Genomic DNA, 15,996 nt, shown 5'->3' with positions numbered 1-15,996 from the left:
GGAAAGTAGACAGGCATATGAAAGATAAAGGCTTGACATGGTATGGGGTTAGTAAGGGGCAGTGGGATTGAATGGATAGCTTGCTCTGAGAGACAGTGCAGACTCGATGGACCGAATGGTCTTCTTCGCTATAAATTTTGATGAACCTATAAAACTTGTATACTTTTAGATTATGCAAAACCAAATGCTATAGTTATAATAAACTGCGGTAGTGACAAAAATACTCAACATGGTTCCCACCGATCGGCAAACTATAATTCTGTTCTGACAGTGTAAACGGCACCAGTGCTGGAAAAAGCCCTTCCGGTTGCAAGGTGCATCTTGTGGAGGGAACCCATGTGCATCTGCTCCACAGAATGTCTAACTCTCTGAGTAAAATGCAACCCAGCCCACTTGTACTGAAGCACCCCACAGGTGCCTGTCCTGGGATAAAGAAATGGTTTTAAGAGATAAAGACTGAATGTAAATCTTCCTGAAGTAAATTTAAAAGGAGTTAAATTCCCAGAAACTTTGAGGAATGTACAGAGATTAAAGCTTTGTGTATTTTAATTACATATAAATGCTAATTAATTTTCTTTTTGTAGGTTGCTGATCCATACCTGGGGGTAAAGATTGTGGCTTGCATTGTGCGCATTATGTTACTTAATACCAATGATAATTATCACAGGTTGTAATTTCCACTCCCTGCTTTCAGATTTGTCCCATTGAAACAAATAGAAACATAAAACAAAGACAAATAGTAACTTGTTCCATTCTGTCAATGAGGGTGTTGCGAGTATTTCACTTTGTGTGAAAAGCTTAGTAGTTCTTTAATCAGAACTTCTTAAACACAAATGTTAATGTTCCCATAAATGTATGTGAACTTTGCAAAATGGCACATTATATATCATTGCGTTCACCTCAATCTTCTCACAATAATCACTCATGTGAAACCTGTAATATCTTGACATAGAAAGAAAATACATTGAGATGAATTTTGCCATGAGCGAAAGTAAAATCATTCAGGTTTCTGATTTTATTGGAAAAAATTTAGGCAGGCATTAATACTTGATAACAATAATCCGTATTTGAAATAGCACCTTATCATGTTACTGAACTTCTCAAACCGCTTTGTCAGATTTACTTTGAAGTGAAGTGACTATATTAGTAGGCAAACACAGCAGCCAATTTATGCAAAACAATGTTCCACAAACAGCTATAACAACATATATTTATACAAGCCCTTCACATGGGGTAGCGTCTCGGAGCGCTTGAAGTATATGACCACTTTTCTTTTTAAGAAGGTTCATGGGAATTTAACATCCACTTGATCAGGCAGATTGGACTTTGGTTCAACCGCTCGTCCAAAAGACAGCACCTTCGACAATGCAGGTAAACTGCTGGGTAAACAGAAACGTGTGGAGTAAGGAAACCTGCCCAACATATCGCCCTACCCGGGAATCAAGCCTAGGTCTCTTGCTTGCAAGGCGAGTGCTCTAACCACTGAGCTACAGGGCTCCTAATAATGTATTAATAAAAAATCTGGCTGATATCACAGTGTCAGCCAGCTCCATTATTGTTCCAGCATTTTTCAAAGCTCTAAAAATAATTATACGCATTCACAGAATTAAAAAGTGTTTATTTTGTTGGTTTAAATGGTTTCAAAACAAAGCATTTAATCCAATAAGTCCTGTAGCTCAGTGGTTAGAGCACTCGCTTTGCAAGCGAGAGTCCTGAGTTCAATTCCAGGCAGGGCGAAACCTTGGGCAAGTTTCCTTACTCCACACAGAGCCTAATAATAATCCCTCCAAAAAAACAAAAACAATAATCAAATTGGTCATTTTCAATCTACGACTGTTTGTGGGACATTGCTGTGCGCAATTGGCTGCCGCGTTCGCCCACAAATATACAGTCAATTCACTTTACAGTGTGTTCTGTGAAGCGCTTTGGGACGTCCTCCCGACGTGAAAAGCGCTATATCAAATGCAAGGATTATTATTATTATTAATAAAATATTTTTATATTTGTGTCCCATCATTTGAATATGCACTTTTTACTGTAGGTTTTCTTTGCATTTTATTTTCATCTGATTTGAATATTTTAATGTTTAAAATGTTCATTCATCAGACATGATCGCTCTATCCTGGCGAATTCATCTGTTAAGATCCTAAAATCGCATCAGAGGTTAAGCTGTTCGCATTTGCGACGTACGTGGAGCTGGGAGAAAGAAAAGTGAGTGAAAGTTTAGGAAAGATAAAAAATCTTCAGGAAAAAAAGGCTAGAGATATAAAAGTAGAAAGTTGTTAAAATCGGAAGAAAATGAAAAAGAAGCAAAGGGGGATAACTTCGATCAAGTTTAAGGGTTAACATTACAGTAAAATGTTAAACTTAAATGTAAATTGTATTACACTGATGTTTCCGTCTGCTGGTCTGCTCATGAGCATTCTGTCAACTTGTACAAATTGTCTGCTAAATTTACCTACAAATTTGCAGTCACTACACTTCACTATAAAATCCTGTGAAGCACTTTAAGACATCTCAGCGATATTGTAAAATGCAATATCAAAACTGAGGATTATTATTATGTTTACTCTTTCACATTTCTCATATGCATTATCACGAATTTGTATTAAAATCCTTTGCTACTCCTTTGCCTATCTTCTTAATGGGTTTGGATACAGAATGCTATTCCCTTTTAATTTTGTTTGTTCTGACAATGGATGAAACACACTGCTTCTGTTGCAATGAATGTTGATATAGGAGGAATGTATGGAAGTTATTTGAATGCATTTGACTGATTTGCTTAAGTTATTAGGCATGATGATTGTGAAATAACTATTAAATTATATAACATCACTCCAAAACATTCAAGAACTCAAAAATTCTGTTTCTTCTCTCTGTTGATCACAATAACCTATAGTACTATTCAATGCTTTATAGTATTTTGCTGCTTACATTTTAAGCAGGATCTTTCTCTCAACTTAAATTGCTGCATTACTGAAAAAAATCTCTGAATAATAGAAGACACACTGAAAACTAGCTAATGTAATGACAACCATTCTACAGTCATTGTATTAATTATGTTAACTGCTGATGAATACTTATTGAGCAATTGATACTTACCTAAAATACCTTAAATTTAGTTATTCAATTAATAATAAAAGGAGATTAGGATCCAATAATTGTTGCTTTGTTATTGAATTAATCTCAACATTTTCTGACAGTAAACATTCAAAAATAAAATCGCACATAGAAACAGTCAGAACACTCATGAAGCTTAATAACATTTTCTCCCCCTTGTAAATCTCATCACTCTTGCCTTGGTTTCGTCCCACTGATTTTTGATAGACAGCTCTTTATGTTGAGCCAGATGTTTTTCTTGTGATCGGCAATCTATGTGTGCATCATGGAAACCCTGCAGATGATCACTTGTCTGTTCAAGCATAAAAATTATAGGTTATCATCTTAAGTACAATGCACAATGCAAAATAATCATTCCATTGTTCAATTTTTGGATATAAACAGTTTTATTTGTTTAATCTATTTCTTAATCTAGCACGTTCAAAATGCACTTTTAAATGTTCTCTTACCTCTCAGAAGAATTGCTGGGTGACAAACATGATGGCCTGTAACATGGTATTAAAAGCTTCGATCTGCTTCTTGAGTGTTGAGTAAACATGTAAATTACTCCAATATTAAAAAAAAGGTTAGTGTTTGAAAGCCAAAATGCAATACGTTATTCACAAACTGGAAGTCGCTGTGTTAATTGCAGGTTCCTTTTTGTGATATGAATCTTTAAACAAATTTGTGACATCCAGTTTGTGATCATTGCTGGCATTTTTCTTTTTGGGTCATTCCTCGCCTGAAATTTGGCCCAAAAAGTCTGAGGAAAGACATGATGGCTGGAAAATGGGCTTCGCCAGTATTTGGATTGTGTTTGTATTAGCGAATCCTGCAATTTCAGCCGTACACTGAAGCCACAGTTTGTGCATTAGTGATTGTTTGTGATTACCACGTTAAGACACCAATATTCATGAATCTACCTGTTAGGATTCTCTGAAATATTTCAATTAAAGGAATAATGTTAATGAATGAAATTGCACATCTTTAAATACACATGATTTAATCAGTGATTTCCTATCAAATCCAACAACGCAAAATACAGTGAAAAAAATCAAGCTGCAATAAGAATTAAACATTTTTTTAAACAAAAATACACATTTGTCAAATGATATAAATGCCTCTTGCAAATTACTTCCATTGGAATGGAGCATTTTGTGTGTTTCAGGGTTTGCGTCAACCAATTGCGGACAGCAAGATGATTTTATTAGATGGTGAGGACCAACATGATGACAGAAAGCGAAGCATGGCATTGTTATTCAGATTTTAACTCTGACCTGTTCCAGTGAAAGGCTGCCAACCAGAATCATGTCATCTTGTACACTCTCCTCAAACTGTTCGACATAAGGAGGGATCATCTCACTCTCAACCTTCTGCCGCAGGCCCGATATGTTGCTGTGAAATTCAGTGTTTTTATGCCCCACAATAGCTCCAGTGGTTTCTGTCATCAAGAATGGAGAGAATACTCTTAAATAATGTTATACTGCCGTGTCTTACAAATCTGACCCTAAGCAATATTGGTACCACAAATATCTACAACTATTTAACACGACCAGTAAATTGGGCTTAATCACTCAGCAACCTTGGTGAATAAACAAAATGTTTTTTGTCCTGATGTCTTCCTGAACTATTAAAACAGGTTCAATAGAAACGAGTGCCCTGATTAGACAAGATAAGAGACATCAATGTATAAGCCCACATTCCAATCCCCAGCGACAATTGGCCTTCTTCCCAATGGCAATGGAGCATTCTTGGATCCTTACATCACATCTAAATTCTGCAAGAGAAAGGTACAGTGTTATCAAACCCGACCAACTGCACCTTAAGGGTTGAGTTAATTCTGCTTCACCCATATGACCTGTGAGTGTAACATTCAAATTAGACATTTCCTCTAGAACTAGAAATCCTCCAGTGTGAGATGACCTCTCTTTACCCCAAGAACTACACCGTCATTCCCCGCTCAATTCTCTCAAACACATCACCATCCTGTGCATCACATTCATTCGGAGTTCAAAAGGTTGCATGAAAAGTCTGAAAAATACCCGGGATATGGTCTAAGCCATGAGCTAGCAGAGGGACAATAGACAAAAATACAGAGACAGATTGCACAGCTACCTCAGTATATCGTAAATCCCATGCCGACTATATGTACATACTAAATGGTATAAACTCCACTAATTCCAACTCTCTTGGAATGACCATTGGAAAAACTTTGCCTGGAAAGGTGCATTATCATAGAGCTATGGTCAGGCCTCCTCAATCCATGAATATTGAAGCCAATCTTGGGCAAGTTTCCTTACTCCACACGCCTAATAATAATCCCTCAAAGAAAAACAATAATAAGTTGGTCACTTCAATCCACGACTTTTGTGAGACACTGCTGTGCGCAATTGGCTGCCACGTTTCGCCCACATAATATGCAGTCAATTCACTTTACAGTATATTCTGTGAAGCGCTTTGAGACGTCGAGAAGACATGAAAAGCGCTATATCAAATGCAAGGATTATTATTATTATTATAATCTACAACGTCACAAAGACAGAGAAAGCCCCTCATCCAGCTATGCAATCCCCATAGCCTAAGCCTCTCACTGCTGCTGGGCATACCACTGAACAGTATTCACCCAGGAACATGCAGGCCAGCACAAGCCACACTGTTGGCTTCAAGAAGATAAAATAATAATAGGTTAACATCTTACACTTGGCACAAAAATAGTCATTCTATTTCTCATTTTGCTGTGTGGAATCATTTTTAGCTTCTAAATTCAGTTCGCCTCCTTCAGTGGTGAAGTGAAACCCTTCCCATAACAAGCATGGCACCATAGGACAAATGTCAATCAATCACAAGTTGTGCAACTCCACTTTGAGCTTGTGCAGTAAATAAGCAGTCACTTCCTGAAGACCAACACAGACACACAGACATTCACACAAAGCTCGACCAACCGCTCTAAGAGGGGAGACCTATATCAACACAAGAAGTGGAGAGGAGTAAACAATATTCTCTGCCAAAACCCTTGCAAAAGGTGACATCCCAATCTTGCATGACTACTCCACATAACCAGGATCCTTCCCTGCCAAACTGAACTCATGGGAGCAAAAACAAACCGACTCTGTTCTTAAATAGTACACTGTACATGGATTGTGTTGTCACAAAATATATGTGTACAATGACTTCAATGAAAACATTTATATAATGCATTCCCAAAATAAGCATAAGGCTATGAAATGTTTAAAGGGGTATGATAATCTTTGTGAGGTTGCTGAACCAGCTTTTTCTCCCTCTGTTTAAATAAAACTGAGGAGTTTTAACCGTTCAGATCAATGGTAAGCCTTCAAAATGTCTGGTATGTTTAGATTTGAGGTCTTTCCTTCCCCAAAACAGCAGCACCTCTTTAATGTTGGTGACCTACACAGGGAAAGAGTACGTATGAAGAGAACCATCTATTGGTTATAACATCACATCACATTCTACTATGTTACAAAGGCTTTTGAGCTCAGTAAGGAACACTGCTCTGTTTGCTGTACTTGTACAAACATACTGACAGCAACAATTTTGTTCTGCATTCACAATCTTTAAAAGTGTTATGTACAGAATACCCAATAATAGCCATCAAAGAAGTACTGTATGGCCAAATGTATTCATGCATTTGATTCTGATGAACTGCTATGCACTATGCCTACACAATCTAAAGCCAAATCCTATTGCAAGATGTCAAATACAAGCTGTTATTTTGTCACATTATTTGTACTTATACGAGAAATGGATTTCTGAAAAAAGTAATTGTCTTTGATGGTCTTTGAAATGAACACAACACAACATCTGGCATAATATCAAAATATAATTTTCTTTTCAGATTATAGGCTTATGACCTTCTTCTCTCTCCCAACCTCACCTACAAAAAAATGATGGATGAATTGTCAGCACCAATATTACAAATCCACACTCCAATTACACAAGAATTTGGACTTCTGTGTACCAGACTGTAGTTTTACCACCTGACCTAAATATACTGTTGTACACTTATATTTATACAAAATCACTTATTGTGGAAATTACTTTCTACCAGCTGAAATATTTGCTTTTTTATTTTGAAAGAATATTCTAGGACCAAGACCAGGGATGATCTTATCCTTTCTTGAATTTCATTTGTTTACTTGTTATTATTCCCTAGTTCAGTGGAATAGTGGAGACAAGGGCCCAGTTTCTGGAAGCCTGAGGTAAAGGAGGAGGTGCCATGCTTCCTTGTGCAGCTGTGGAAATGCCATGAGGATGATGGTTTGAATTGGAAGGTTAGCTACTATATTTAGAGTAAATTAAGTAAAAGAACACAATACTTCTTATCTGATCTCCATGGGGCAGAAGATCAGGTGCTACAACTGGAATCAAAATTGCCAAGCTCCCCACTCATGGCTGCTATCTGATGACTGATGGTACTTGTGAGTGGTCAGTGATGATGAGTAATGAAAATGTACACTATTTTTATCAATTGGCCCATTATATGATCTGCTGTCAACTCTCCCAAATAAAGATTGATCGCTCGGGCAAGATATCAGAGAATGCCTAGAACCCTTGGAACCACATCTCAACATGAACCGCTCCTTCGGAAGGGAAGGAGGCAAAACAATTAGCAAAACATCCACACTCTATGCTTGGACCCTGCAATTCTATTGTTTTATTTTTGGAGCCCATTGTCCCTTTTTCCTTTCAATTTACCCTCATCCCCTTTTGGGCTCCATCTTCATCATGTTGCCAGACTCGGAGAGAGAAAGAAACATCGGAATTGTGATCCTTGACAAAATATTGATTAACCTTGTTATTTTACCTGGTATACTGTCATCTTCTAAAACCTTCAGCAGTTGTAAATATAAATCCATTTCATTATTCTTGTCAGGACCTGCAGAACAAAACAAATATAAAGAGCGCTTGCAACTTAATAAATATGCCCAAGCCCATATAGTGTGACCTATATGCATACAACAAGCACACATCTATCCTATTTCATGCTTATTTTAGTTAGCTGGGTGTCTGACGCAATCGGAAACCCATCAACAAGCGTAAGGGTATCCAAACCAAACTTAGAGTTTCATGCATCCCACCTACATATGGAAATTCCCACGTAATGGGATGGAATACACACTCCCTCCTGGAGGGACGCATCCTGCTCACCTCCATCCTCATTCTGCTTCATGTATTTTACACCATCCAATGAGACTGATTTTATCTTTGTTATCTGCACTGTTACACTACTTGGGATTAATGGCTGGGAATGTTATGTTGTAAGGCATGATGCACCATCATTCTAACATTTCCTTTTTGTAATTGCTCATGACATCACTATTTTAAGAACTCAGAAAGAACTTAGGTAAGCCCAAGGCCATTAATTCATGGCATTTTAGATAAAATCCCTCTGTGTGACTATTAAAAAGGGAATCTATCCAAGAATGTAAATACATGATTGAACAGTGATTATGGCTGCAAAATTAATGTTTATATTCTGAATAGAAATATTTGTAAAACTCCCTTTTCCCAAAACTAAAATGTACATTTGCCACACAGGCAGAGTGATGACCATTATATTTAAATAGGTGTACTTTTACTAACGATACATTTTGAGTGGCAAAGCAAAACAAATTCATGATTTTTTTTAACAATTGCAACAGTCTAAAAACATGTAAGTCTCAATTTGTGGTTCAGACATACATAAGCATTATTTTTTTTAAAAAATACGTAATCAAGCTCTATTCCATGAGGTTGAAGCGTAGGCTTTCAGTCCATAAGCAAAATGAGAAGCTACCATTGTATACTCTCATACATGTTTTCATTACATCGAGGCTTGACTATACAAACTCCTTGCTTGTCGGCCTCCCCAACTCCTCCCTCCACAGGCTGCAGATCACCCAGAACTCTGCAGCCAGATCCTCTCCTGCACCAGGCTCCATAACCCTATCACCCCCATCCTCGCCCGACTTCACTGGCTTCCCATCACACAGATTCAAGATCCTGGTCCTCACCTTCAAAGCCCTCCATGATCTTGCTCCACCCTACCTTTGAGACCTTCTAACTCCTTACCATCTTCCCTCTGTTCAGCGGACTTTGTCTGCTTCACATCCTCCGCCTCACTCGCTCCATCATTGGTGGGAGGGCCTTCTGCCACTCTGACCCCTCCCTCTGAAACTCCATCCCGCAGTCCCTCCGCCTCGCCACCTCCCTTGCCTCCTTCAATACCCATCTCAAGACCTGCCTCTTCGACCGTGCTTTCGATCACCATGCATTCCCCCCTGCCCTCCACCCTCCCTGATTCCAACCCTGAGCTCGGGTCCAAACCTCTGACTGTCCAGTGCCTTGGGACGTCCTCCCGACATGAAAGGCACTATACAAATGTAATGTTGTTGTTGTATTAGCATATTCAAACAGGATGGCAAAATAGTGCAGATGCAGATGTAGATACTGGAGAGAGGAAAAGTGAGTTAATGTTTCAGGTTGTTGACCTTTCATTAGAACTCTGCTCCCAATGACTTCTGTTTTTATTTCAAACAGGATGTTGTAATTAAATGTTTTTATTTAAACCTGTTGGCTTTGTTAATGCATAACTATTTTACTTATGAGCGCATAATATTTAATAGACTTGGCAGGTTGGGAAGTTATCCTCAGGGCATTTTTGTACTTAATAATGGACAAAGTACACTAATGGAATCTAATGCCTCTGAAAAATATGCAATAAATTATGCTATCATCAGCAAGAGATGGAACAGTGAAAGACATATTCTTTTTACACAATACATTGGTAACTGTTAGAACACAATGGAGTAGGCTAACATTACTGCAAAAGCAATGCCAATAACACGTCATATTGTTCATTATCCAAATACATCCAACTACCACATAATTAAACACTAAACGCACAAGCTATTTGTTTTCTTTTCAATTACTGTGAGCAAAATGTGCAAGTTAAAGCACGATAATGCTCTGGGTGAAGGCAATTAAAAAAATTTAGCCACAATTATTCAAATTACTGCCTCTTAATATTCTCCTTAAAGAAGCTTGGCTATTGTCACACTGTACTGCTGCACAACTATGACCGGATGGTCTATAGCTCCAGGGAAAGATTCTCCAATCATTGGTAAATTTACCAAGCTTGGTAGACAAGGGCATCCAAATCTCAATTGGTCAGTAAAATTACCAAACTTACCTTTGTAAAATTAGAAATGCGAATTTTTCCACACAGGGGTGAAAATTGCGACGAGTGATGTTTTAGAAAAACAACAACAACTTGCACTTATATAATGCACTCCATGCAGGGTAGCATTTCAGAGCACTTAACAGTGGCGGAGCCTGACTGCAAGCCGGGGGGGGATGGGGGCAGGGAACGGCGGTGGCAACACGGTCGAAGAGGAAGGTTTTCAGGCGGGACTTGAAAAAGGGGAGAGGAGGGACAAGCAAGTGAAGGCCCTGGGTGGTAGATTGAGGAGTGAGGAGGTCAGAGAGGTAGGGAGGCGCCAGAGAGTGAAGGATTTGAACACAAGTGTGAGGATCTTGAAGTTGATCCTTTACGTGAACAAATATTGGTAAAAACAACTGGTTAATGCATTAATTATTGATTGATCGATTTATGCTGGAAGCAGCAACCCCACCCCAGCTTTGCATGGTGCAGCCAGTGTCTGGAGGCACTTGTTTGAATAGTGTTGAGGGCTTGAACAGAGAGGTCCTTCTCCAGCGTATCTGTGGACCAGTCAATAACTAATAGATCACTAAGAACTGATCACTTTCTATCAATGCTGTGATATAGCACCATAATGAATACTAGTGTTCACCAATTCATCATAGATTTCACCCTTATAAACTCACACTACAAAGGTTGGTCAATGTACCAATGAAAGTGCAAAATGGATGATAGTATTAGGTGTTCAATTGAGGTCACTTGACCTGATTAAGTAACCCTTGTTCAAATGTCCATGTGTGGATCTCAATTGAGGATATAATTAGACCAGGCTATCAAACTCCATGGTCAAATAACTATTGACATTCACTGTATTGGGTTCACACATGAAAAATGGCCAGTTTGGTGAGGTACCAGACAGTTACTGATGTCTAGCCACCACCTTGAGTCCCTGCCTTCACCAGTAGGTGGGTAAGAGTAGAACATTAGGAAAAATTGTAAAAATAAATAAATTAAGTTCATTTGAGCGTTTGACTTCAAAGCAGACTGCAGATATGAGTACCAGAAGTTTCTATTACTCCATATCCTTTATCCTGGTTGTGAATGGTGCCATTTCATGATAGTCACTGCATCAAAAGGGTGGAAAATGACACTTTGTTTGAACCATGGCTCCGACCAGCTAATCATCAAGTGAATGGGTAGTCACTATGGAGAATTCTGTGATCCAGACCATGATACCTCGTCAATTGTGTGGCAATTCACGGTAGTAATTGGACTATAAAAGGAACAACCTGGACAAAATGAAAAAAATGCACAAATTAAACGCAACTTTAATTTAATTCAAACAATATTATGTTTGAAAAGTCTTTGTTTGAGTAAGTGTCACCTATCTAATGCATTTTATTTTATCAAAATTCAGGCTGATCAGTGCTTACTTGTGTCTTACAATAAAATTTACATTTATATATTGCTTTTCATATCAGGAAGATCTCTCAAAGCACTTAGAAAGCCAACATAGTTACAGTTGCCCTATTTCCTCAGTTTTAAGAGAACATTATGCATTGTGTAACAAAATCATGAATTTAAGTACAGGTACCTTTAAAACAGGAAATCACATTTTTTTTAAATAAAGAGAAACTGCCTTACAGATGTGCTTATAAGCTATTTAAAATCATCTTTGTATTTACAAACTGCTCTGTACAATCATATACATTGTTCCAACAACCTAAAAGAGTGAGATCATTTATATTGCTCCATTTAATTTAAATAACTTTGAAATTGAATTGACAGAGCAAAAAATTAAAAGGAATTACAATATGGGTCAATTCTAATTTATTCTTAATACCATAGGTTGCTGACTAAAAGCTTCATGATATTGGACAATGAGGTCTTATATGAAGGGAGCTAAGTCACACCTGGTTAGGTGTAAAATGATCAAGAAAAGAGTCTGAAGATTATTTCTATGTATTTATTTCCAAACACATCATCAATATGCCTTTCGATATTTCAAGTGTGTAAAGTAATTTATTAGAATTGTACTTTTAAATGTTAACTATTTTTAATAAGAAAACAAGTTATAAATCCAATATATGTATAAAAGTAGTCTAGTCTACAAGCTTTCATTCCCACCTCATTAAAGTGATTTGAAGAGAATATAATGACAAGAAATTACATACTTAATTCACACTCATCTTCAGTGCCGACCTCTATCCCATACTGCCTTGGGTCTATTCCCTCATACATCTGTAGGTCAAAGTAATTTCTGCAGTATTCATTTCCTGTGGAAAGCACATGAAGTGAGGGTCACTGATTATTAGAAGCACATGAACCAAAATGTTAATTCTGAAACTGACACCAGTACAGCATGTCAATGTTGTTACCTTGTAAGTTTTAGGTTCTGTACTTAACGTTTCGCACAAGGCATTCAAACTCAATGCTCCAATTATCAAAACAGGGTAGGTCACAGAAGACAATCTTTGAATCTAGATGTTCATATGTTAACTTGTGGCATTAAAAAAAAGTCTTAAAAGCAAGAACTCAAAGGATTGGAATTTTATGGATTTGTAACTTTTATCTGCTATCATTGATTCTTCATGCATGGCAGTTAAACCTCTGGTAAAATAATGGCTGTTTAGATTAATTCCAACGTCTCACTTTAATTTCTAATCATGCAACGTTATTTCTCATTACCCATTCTTATAGGGAATCTAAAGTCATTCTTATCTAAGTTTAACACTGTTAACAGCAACTGACAAATTCAGCTCCCTCGTTTAGTAACAGACAGCTGAACAAATGGTGAAAAAGTTAAATTACACACAGTCAATCCCATTTTGTGATTTCATCCATGTTTTCATGGTTCAGGGAAGTCGGTGGCCTTGCTCATGAAATACACATCTTCCTTGTGATGTACATCTTTCCCACAGTAATTGCTCTTAAATTAAAAATGTTGCCCAAAGATTGCTAATTTTGGAAGAGAACACCATAGAATGTCCAATATCCACTTTTACTAGAACCAATCTTGTAAGCATGAAAACAACATTTTTTCAAATCATTTTCCAAATACGGTGCAATAGAACTGTAAAACATCCATACACTCAGTATTTTCACCAATAAAAATAGATACTGCATTGTGGGCATTCACAACAGGTGCCCAGACATCACTCCTCAAGCTATGTTTGAACTGACATTCAGCAGATGAGTGACTTTTAATATTTTATACATCTTAGACTCATGATGCAGCAAACAGATTGCCAGGAAAGGTGGTAGAGGCCAGGACTCTGGACTCATTTAAAAAAGTAGCTTGATGTAATAGGGGAACAGTAGGGTGGGTATTCCGAAAATATGAAATCGGATGGGCGTAAGGGTCTTCTTCATTTAAAATAATCTTGTGATCATGTGAAGTATCCATAGTACGATGGTATGGGTTGTAATTCAAATAAAAGATTAAAATAAGTCCAATCTATTTAACATATCTTCCCGAATTACATTAACCTTCTTGGTGTAAATTCTTTTCAAAAAGGTTTTAATCTTTAAACCATCTTCAAATAACCATAAAAAGACTGGTTCATTTCTGCAGTACAGCCATCATTTTTGTGACTAATAATACCTTGACCTTCATGACTACACTGGAATACCTTAAATTCATGAAGGCTACACTTTACTAATTTCTAGGCCCAGTATAACAGGAGGAATACAGTTTGTTTGAAATTATCTGCCCAGTAATACGAAGTAACACCATTTACCTGTTGTAAACATTTTTTTTTGGTCAGCCAGGTGTCTGATACGTGGAAACCCATCACCGTGCATAAGCATATCTAAACCAAGCTGAGATTTCTGTGAATATAATAATAATAATCCTTGCATTTGATTTAGAGACTTATCACATCTTTGAGATGTCTCAAAGTGCTTCACAGATTATACTGTAAAGTGAATTGATGGTATATTTTGTGGGCAAATGTGCATCCCACCTACACATGGAAATCCCAGAGATAGATTGTTGGAATGGATTGCGCGCGCTCTCCCTGGAGGGATGCATCCTGCTTAACTAATTCCAGAAAATATTAGGTGGAGGTTGGCAAGAGACAAAGCTTGGGGACCCCAGAGTGTGCGTAAGGGAACCTGCTGGAGTCTACAGCTAAAACCACATAGCTTGCCATTGATACTGCTGTCCAGCAAGCTTTCCCACTGCTTGTCCAGCTAGGACTACCCTTCCCGTTTAGGTTTTGGCTTACAGGGTTAACAGGAGCTGAGTGAGATAACTCCCTGCCCCAGTAACTGGTCTGCCCTTCCAGGTCCTGCTGATGTGCCAGACTGGCTGCGTTGGCATCAGCAGTGTCCTGGAACACTAGTGTTCACTAATTCATCATAGATTTCACCCTCATAAACACACACTGCAAAGGTTAGTCAATGTACCAATGAAAGTGCAAAATGGATGATAGTATTAGGAGCCAGACTCTGCTTAAACATATATAGGGCCTAGGTTTGATATAAGTACAATAAATATTACATTTACATTTTTTCTATATAGGGAGTGGTAGAGTTCTCTTCAAATGCTCATCTGCATACTTCATATATTTTTAAACCATTGTCATACAGCAAAATAAGGACAGTTGCAATGACAACAACAGGGCCACATTGATATCCCTTATTTCGGAAGATGTTCAAGGTAGATGAAAGGCACCAACCTGGGATTCAACTGGGCATGAAACTGATACAGATACATCAGGGAAAAATTCAGAACTTTAACATCAGTTTTAAAATCATACTGCACAGTTATTACTTTGGTAAGGATCGAGCAAATTTAGAAATATGTGGTGTGGGTCTTCTGGGGCATGTAAGTTACACAAGAATAATTTTAAAGCAGTGACCTCCTGATAGTGTACAAAAACAGGTAGATGTAAACAGCCATCACTTTTCACATTTCAATAGCAGTTTTCAAGGCAAATTGCATAAAATCTGTTATGCCGCACAGCTGCATTTTGGACATCAATCACAAATATATAACAGCAGTAAATAAGGGTTGTAAAAGTCACTTTACTATCAGGCCTCAATAAAGAAAATAAACTGAAAACCGAATGTTTTTAAACTTAATTTCTATATCTGTCAGCAAGTAACAAGTGCGACTGAGAGGCCAGGCGGCTGGATCCAGCTGGGAACTCCTTCAGTCTGTGTTCTAATCAAAGGCTTATGTACTGTAATAACACAAGTAAGCTATTGCATCTCACACTGCTGTCCTTTCCAATAGGAAACAGCTCTTGCTGTCTCTCCAGCAAAACAAAATAGTGCACTCTCAAACATCAGTTTGCCACACTAGCAATCAATTAAAACAGGACAAATGCCCTGCATCATATGCTGAATGACTATTTCACTGAGAGGTAATCCAGGGATATATTTTCCAGCAAAAAATGTTTTTTTTAGCAAATGATGTCTGAATTCCAGGTACAACATAAAAATGAATGAATGAGGTGTAGCTGGGAGGTAAGGAGAGGGGTAGGGATGGGGTCGAGGGAGCAGGTGGTCAGTTTCATGCTGGTTATAGTGGTGGTGAGAGAAAAGAGAAAGACAGATGTGGAGGGATGGGTAGTGGCCGGGGTGAGAGGGGGAAATGGGGAGGGTGTAGTAGATGGAAGGGCAGAGGCAGCTGAGCGGATCCCCTTAATTTTGGATTCGAGGAAGTCCATCATCGCCTCGCAGTTGGCATTGGAGGTTAGGATGGGTGAGGCATGAGAGTGAAGGCGGAG

At 38.0% G+C, this 15,996-nt stretch overlaps 1 protein-coding gene across 1 annotated transcript in view; it reads right to left on the bottom strand.

Moving 5' to 3' along the window:
• Positions 1–442: 442 nt before the first annotated feature.
• LOC103183434 (orofacial cleft 1 candidate gene 1 protein homolog) overlaps positions 443–15,996 on the bottom strand; it is a 97,213-nt gene continuing 81,659 nt past the window's right edge. Inside the window, exons 7-11 of the mRNA XM_042346992.1 lie at positions 12,433–12,534; positions 7,922–7,993; positions 4,377–4,540; positions 3,299–3,412; positions 443–472 (exon numbers count right to left, since the gene is read on the bottom strand). Coding sequence (XP_042202926.1) covers positions 443–472; positions 3,299–3,412; positions 4,377–4,540; positions 7,922–7,993; positions 12,433–12,534 — 482 coding nt within the window. The remainder of the gene's footprint in view (positions 473–3,298; positions 3,413–4,376; positions 4,541–7,921; positions 7,994–12,432; positions 12,535–15,996) is intronic.

Source organism: Callorhinchus milii, unplaced genomic scaffold, assembly GCF_018977255.1.
Source record: "Callorhinchus milii isolate IMCB2004 unplaced genomic scaffold, IMCB_Cmil_1.0 Scaffold2, whole genome shotgun sequence".
NCBI classification, from domain to species: domain Eukaryota; kingdom Metazoa; phylum Chordata; class Chondrichthyes; order Chimaeriformes; family Callorhinchidae; genus Callorhinchus; species Callorhinchus milii.
Note: the sequence above shows the minus strand (reverse complement) of the source record. Positions and strands in the feature narration are given on the sequence as shown.